At 34.2% G+C, this 7,378-nt stretch overlaps 1 protein-coding gene across 1 annotated transcript; it reads left to right on the forward strand.

The window, feature by feature from the left end:
- The first annotated feature begins 2,038 nt into the window (after positions 1-2,038).
- LOC108968574 lies at positions 2,039-3,967 on the forward strand. The gene is made up of 2 exons (XM_018932693.1): positions 2,039-2,613; positions 3,102-3,967. The coding sequence occupies exons 1-2, from the start codon at positions 2,082-2,084 to the stop codon at positions 3,782-3,784; spliced, it is 1,215 nt and encodes a 404-aa protein (XP_018788238.1). The 5' UTR covers positions 2,039-2,081; the 3' UTR covers positions 3,785-3,967.
- The last annotated feature ends 3,411 nt before the right edge of the window (positions 3,968-7,378 follow it).

The raw sequence follows: 7,378 nt of genomic DNA on the forward strand, positions 1-7,378 counted from the left end.
TTATTTTCAGAAACGTAGTTTTGCTATGCAGTGGCTTAATTATGTGAGCACAAGTGTACTTTACCAATAACAACAAAGAACGAAAATTAAAAAAAAAAACAGCATATTCGATGAAAAGATAAATATATGAGGATTGCAGCGCGACCTTAGGTCTATTGTGCCCATTTTCGATATAATAAACGGTCTTTCTATAACTTAGCTTCCGAGCGCGGAAAAGAAAAAGTGTTTTGTGAGAAAGTTTCGCTTAAACTTTTGGCTTTAATGCGCTGAATCTTGTCCTCGTGCACCCCGAGAGTTGCTGATTAATTGGCGTAAACCTCTGATTTAACATTATTTTGAAGGATGGAGTCATGTGTTCACGCATGTGAGGAAAGTTCTCTGAGCGCCATTCACTTCAGAGTGACCAGAAACGATATGGCTCAAGCACCTCACGACTTTCGGTCTTAGATCAAGTATCCTCTGGGTAGCCAAAAAGCATCCGTTTGAAGGCGAACTAAAGTTATAAGGGGTTTGGGACCCGCTACGTTAAAAATGAACCAATAAAAAAGAAACATTTATATTTCCTTTCGACTTAACATATTCCCCATGAAAATAATCTAAAGGTCAATCCGGTCAAGAATGAAATAAGGTCAGATTATGCTGCCATAACATAATCCGCATCAAACGGTCAATTTTTGGGGATGAACCATATACATATAATTTGACTTTCCTGTGACTCAGGAATCACACTAAAAGCGACAAGTTTCTTTGTTGGTGAAGTCATTAAGCTAGAAATGGACTCCATCTGAGAAAATGATCTTTCGATGAAAAAAAGCACAAAAGAAGCTCGAATTAATTAGTTAATCTTGAAATAAAGTGGAACGTGATGTGATAAAATGGAGCATGACATAATGAAATTTGACACAAATCCGTAAATAAATTTGGCCATAATCACGTCATCCCTATTGGTAGACGCTGTTTTGTTTTTATATGTTGTACTTATGCCAAATTCATTTTAGCAAATTAAAATTAATTTTGTCGATCTTTAATATTTTTCTTTTTTGCTTTGTTACTTTCGCTTTCAGTTTATCTTTTAATCATTCCTGGAATTTTGTATTGTAAACAAACTCTTGGAATTTCCGGATATTCCTAGTACATAAATATTTATGTACATATATGTATGCATAATTATATTTTTAATGACCTTCATATAATCAAGTTAAATACATATTTAATAATATATATATTGTGACAAAGAAGTACTCGGAAATTGTAAATAAAACGCAAGATATTTAATCATTCATCAATATTTATTTTGCCGCCTACAAACTAATCCCCACCAGCTGTAATACTCTTAAGGCAACGATTTCTCCAGTTCTCGAAACACTCTTTGGGATGGCCTTCAACTCATTCAGCGAATTTTATTTTATCTCTTCGGAAGACTGAAAACGGTTTTCCGGAGCGGCAAATTCAGTTCGGAGAACAAGAAAAAAAATTACATGGAGACAAATTTGGTGAAGACGGTGGTTGATCGATGGTATTCATTGGGTTTTTAGCTTTAAATGCGGTACTCGATTCGGTCAAGAACCCGTTTCGTACTTAAAATATCCACCAAAATCATTTGAACGGACTCGTGAGAGATTTCGAGCTCTCCCGCTCTCCCGCCATCACTCTAACACTTGCCTGACGATTTTTCAAGTTCCATATCCTTCAGGTCGAAGATAACCCAGAACGCAGCATGTCTTCAACGAACTCTCGACTGTCTTTGAAAGCCTTTTAAAAACTGAATCATCGTAAGCATCTTCCAACAAAATTCCGTATACGAAATTTTATTAGAAATACAAAATAATTTTTTTGAAATATCATTTACCCGGGGAATTTAATTAGAATTTCCGTGTTGTTTTTTGTCCCAATGTATTTAAAAAAGAAAAAAAGGAAAATATAACCAGAAGAGTGCAGTCAAATACAAAATTATTCTACACAGGAGCATCAGGGGTATCACAAAAACTGATAAGGCAGCGCTTCCTAATAAATCGCATGTGTCTTTAGCATATAATTACAAGTTGCAGTTAACACCGCAGTCAAAGTCTTCTGAGCTCGAGATGAGTTTAGTCAAATACGGAATTTTGCTTGCAACGCTGACGCTGGTTTTAGCTGAAGCTCAGAAGGGGTGCATTATACCGATTGCTTCAAAGCGCCACCTTTACATACAATGGCCTTTGATTTATAAATCTAATGGCGAGTTGTATCCAGCACAGTTGGACGCGGAGCAACAGACGGCCAGTATACACTTACCTGTCGGCGAAGAGGTTTTGCTCTCATGTGGACCAAATTACCTGAAAAATTTTCATCGTGCAGAGACATTGAGTGTAAAATGTGAAAGTGACGGCAAGTTGATATCATTGAGTGGCGATGCTGACATAGAAAACAACGCGAAAGCTGTCAGTTATTTTGCTTGCGATTTGCGTGTCGTCGATGAAGTGCTAAGTAGGGTAAATGACTGCAATACTCAGGCTTGGACGCCGGTTGCATACGGATATGTGAATCCATTCGATCATCTAACACATATAATCGGCGAGGCGTGTTATGATGAGAACGAGGGACGTACCATATTTGCGCATATCAAGCTGAGCGGTATGTATAGTATAAAAAAGTGGGTCGATTAGCGATATATTGTAAATGTTCTACGGATTCTGAGCAACTTTGCCTCAGAGATCAAGTTCCTAAAACCTGTTTCGAGCCCGGACTTTTTAAGGTCAAGTTTGAAAACCCTAAATAAATGGTTGTATGGGAAATAAGTGATATCGTTTTCGATCTGACCGATTCCCCCAAAAGATGAATAACGTAAAATATAAAAATCCACATACATACCTATTTAAACATATTCGGCTATTATCTGATTGAGCACAGACGGAAACGATTTTTGATTCCTAAAAAAATACTTTCTATTAAAAACCGATTTTAGACACACACTTTCTTGCGCAAAATTGTTCAAAATGATACATAAAACATTAGCCGACTATGCGATTTTTCCGTTTTTTCATTCCCTGCAAATAAGCCCGCCTTAATGTATCAATCCTCAAATTCAAATATTTTTAAATGCAATTTTGTTTTAAATGCAGATAACCCATACCTGCAACGGCTACCAAAAGACTTTCTCACAAAATTCCACCATCCCGATGGACGTTATAAAACTCAACTTTTCCGTGGTCTATATTTCGATGAAATCTACGAGCGTATACGTCAAACATTGCACACGAAGTCTGCTCCTTTCTTACATAAAGCCAACTTCGTGGACGATTTCTTCATAAGCAATGCGCAATTCCAAGCAGTGAAGAAATTAAGTTGGAATTATTTTGTTGCACATGATGACCTTGATGCATGGACCGAACTCAAGCGGAACATATTAGCACATCGAAATAACAGCAAAGCCGATCTGGACATTTATGTTGGCAGTCATGGCACGCAGGTGTTAAATGGCCCTAATGGTGAACAAATGAAGCTCTACTTACATCCAGAATCGGGAGAGTATGGGAAATTCCCCGTGCCAGAACTCTTGTGGATCGTTGTGAAGGAGGAAGATAAATCAACGGCTTTTGGTGTGTACAACGATGCAAATCCGAAGTCGTTGCAAGGAGTTGTCTCGGCCACATCGCATGCGCCAATTTGTAAGAGCAAATGTGGTGAGATCACTTGGCTTTCGGATGCATTGAAAAATGGTGGACTTATCTGCTGTAGTGTGCCAGAATTTAGGAAAGTTGTGACGGAAGTTCCCGCCATAACAGAAAAGGATAGTCCTTTTTAAATATTTAAAGCTATGAAAACGATTACTAAATAAATAAATTAGAAAGCAAGATATTTATTTGTTTTTCGAATAAAGTTCAACAAAGAATTCTACATAATTTATAAATATGTAATAATTTTCGATAGAAACTTAAAAGTTGACTATCGCAACAATGATTTAAAAATAAAAATTATTTCAAGCTTAGAGAGGAGCTTTGCCTAGTACGCGAGCAAGCATCTTTGATTGGTACAAATTATTCAAAGAGCGTCGAGAATGCCTTGACGACGAACGACGAACCACGTCCAGGACTTCCATCAACATCAACTGGTCTGGTCATCAACACGACAAAGAAATAAAAGAATTGGTGCAAGAGAAGCGTATATTCACAGTCAGAGTTTTTACCGGCAACGTTGGAAAATCGGAAAAATCAGAGAAAACCATTTTGAAAGATCATTTAGGCCTCGGAAAAAATTACAATTGGTTCCAAATAAAAAAAAAAAAACACATTTTTTTTAAAAATTGCTCATCGAAAGCTATCCCGAAAATTGGCTTTAACAACTGTTTCGAGGATTGAGAAACGTTGTACTTAAATCAGGACATACATACATATGTAGATTTTGAAGAATAAATTAAGAATTTTAAAATTATGAACAAAGTCTTACTATTTTTTACTCATAGTAGTATAAGGATTTCTTATAAGGATTGAGCATTAAGCTCAAACCTAAATCAGTAGCTTTAAACAAAAAAAAAAAAAAAGTTCCACCAAAGTCAATAGCAGACACAATAGGTTTAAAAAACAAAAAAACATTTTTGAGTAAGAGAAAGTATCCAAGCAGCTTTTTGGACAGTGTGAGGATAAACATACATACATATGTAGGTCTTAAAAAATGTAGCATTTAAGACAATGAAAATATTTTGGAACGCTTATTAGAGGATTGCCTTAAATCATCTAAAATATGTATAAATTATGTGTATTTATGTAATTGTAATAATTTACGACAGAAACTTAGAAGTCCACTGTCGCATAAAAATAAAAGTAACAAAATTAAATTTTTTGTAGTGTGGCCGCGCCAGATTTTTCTTTATTTTACAATTTAATTTATCTCGTTAATTATATTAAATTATTCAATTATCTTTATATTAATTTTCTTCTATTCTCTTTTCGAGCGGGTGAAGTTTATTACTTACACCCATATATGTACATACATGTTAGTAAATAGAATATCGCCATGGGCCATGGCTTGGGTATGGTAAATGTGAATTATCTGCGAGTTAGAAAAGAGCTTTGCTTAGTACGAACACAAACATAGGGATTTCTGACAATTATTGAGCAAGCATTAAACGCAATCAAGTGAAGTCAGCTTCTTAAGAATTTTGACAACGAAAATTTAAATTTGAATAGAAAGTATAAGGGACTAGTGTTGGGCGATGTTGTGACTTTTAAGGATCACTGCTACTTGTGACTGTGACTTCGTAGTATCAGTGAAAAAGTACAAAGGTACTGAATTATTTTCCATCTCTATATAGGACGAGGTTGTCTTCCAAAAATTATCAAGGATTAGGTGTTTTGACTTTATCTTCATTTTTAAGTTAGCTCAGAAAGGCAGCAATTGAAGAAGTTCACCACAAAAAAAAAAAATAATAATAAAGATTTGATTCAAATCAATGGAAATATAAATTGTATTATATTCTATATATAAACAGTCAAATCTACAGGGGTGGTCAAAAGTATACATATATAACACAACAAAATATGTTTGTGCATTCCATAGAAATCGAAACAACTTTCATTTCATATAAAAAAAATAGGAAGAACGTAAGGAGACATGACAAGGATTATATGTAGATGTAATAATTTTCGACAGAAACTTAAGCGTTAACCACAAAAAANATAGGAAGAACGTAAGGAGACATGACAAGGATTATATGTAGATGTAATAATTTTCGACAGAAACTTAAGCGTTAACCACAAAAAAAAAAAAAAAAAAAAAGTTGATAAACTTAAAGGAATTGAGGATGAATTTAAGAATATTTCAAAAGTTTGACAGCAGCTTTGCCCAGTACGAACACAAATAATAAAAAAAATGTGAAAAGAATTGGGGATTAAACGGAGCCAATTTGGCAGTAAATTCGAAAGAATGTTTTTTTTTTATCAGAAATACAGGGTGGCCGATGAAAGCCGCTACCAAAAAAAAAAAAATTTAATCACTTTTTTTTTCGATGTAATGAATCTGGTTAATTTTTATTTTTTTTTATTTTGCTGATTGCCTTTTACATTTAACAAAAATGGATAACTGGACACTGAAACAAGAATTTGGATTGTCCGCCGCTATCACGCACTGGAGTCAGTAGTTTTGGTTTAAAGAGAGTATAGGCGCATGTTTGGCGGCAAACCTCCGAGCAGAGGGACCCATAATGAGACTTGTAAACAATTTTGCCGAGCATGGGACAGTCAACAAAAAAAAAAAACAATTTTGTAATTAGGAAAGGAATTTTAGTATAAAAAAAAAAACAACATATTTTCTCACCAAAAAAAAAAAAAAGGAATTTGGCACTATAAAAAAAAGGATGTTTATTCAACGTGAACCAAAGTGGCAATGAACTTGCTTTCCAAACATGCCTCCTTATATACGATTTTTCAATGGCATATAAATTTCATAAAAAATTCAAAGTTTTCAATTCACGTATAAAAAAACTGTTTCCTCAGCCTGCTTCGATTTTTTTTCTCAAATGCTAACACTAGCGGCTTGCATTTCAAACGTAGTAGAAAGGGTACATTTTTTTTATGAAAAGTACTAAATAGTGTAAAATGCAGTAAACTGAAACTATTCAGATGCTGTGCTTTTTGGCTTATTAAGGTTTACAAAATTATACCTGAATAAAGGGCTGAAAAAAAATTATCAGCTGAAGAAAATTATAACTATTGAAACATTATTATAGCTTTTGAAACACTAAGGGGCGTTTTTTCACTGACTGGTTAGCAGCTATATTTGTGATTTAAGTTCTGGTTAACTTAACCAAGACTCCTTCTTCAAATAAAAATAGCTTTTTTAAGCAGAACTTACATAGTTTAACCAGATATTGAAAAAATCTACGTATAAAATAAGTCCTCACCAACTAATCTAATAATATATAATGGATGAGGTTTGCACGCGATAGAAATGGAATAACTGTAGTTGGTCAAAAGTATATAAAATAAATTGTACAGAACAGGGACATATTTAACTACTAATATTCGGCTATACTACAATTTTCCCCATACATTCTGCGAAATTAATATGCTTTAACAACACACTGCACAACAACTGGTAAATAACGCTACGGCGCGTCTCTAGCAACGGTGACTGCCATTAGCATTGCTGACATGAATGGCTGAATTCAAAATGGCTCTTATATATGTATATATACATGTATATATTGCATTTATATAGGACGTAAGTAGGTAGAAATGGTTTAAGGAGGTGTTCTGGTCTACATACATGGATTTCAAGTAATTTTTAACTCTTGCAAAAAAAAGTGTCCGACGCTTGCGTTATGAACTTTTTTGATAGCTTTCTCAAGAACGAAGAAAAGAAATATATAAACATAAGTAAATAATAAATTACAAAACATATG

Source organism: Bactrocera latifrons, unplaced genomic scaffold, assembly GCF_001853355.1.
Source record: "Bactrocera latifrons isolate USDA-ARS-PBARC rearing strain unplaced genomic scaffold, ASM185335v1 scaffold_220, whole genome shotgun sequence".
NCBI lineage: Eukaryota > Metazoa > Arthropoda > Insecta > Diptera > Tephritidae > Bactrocera > Bactrocera latifrons.

What these genes read in the sequence shown, in the direction of transcription:
- LOC108968574 (XM_018932693.1), top strand. Translation starts at nt 2,082, where the DNA reads ATGAGTTTAGTCAAATACGGAATTTTGCTTGCAACGCTGACGCTGGTT. An exon ending in TGCGCATATCAAGCTGAGCG is followed by an intron (nt 2,614 to 3,101) that starts GTATGTATAGTA and finishes TTTTAAATGCAG; the next exon opens with ATAACCCATACCTGCAACGG.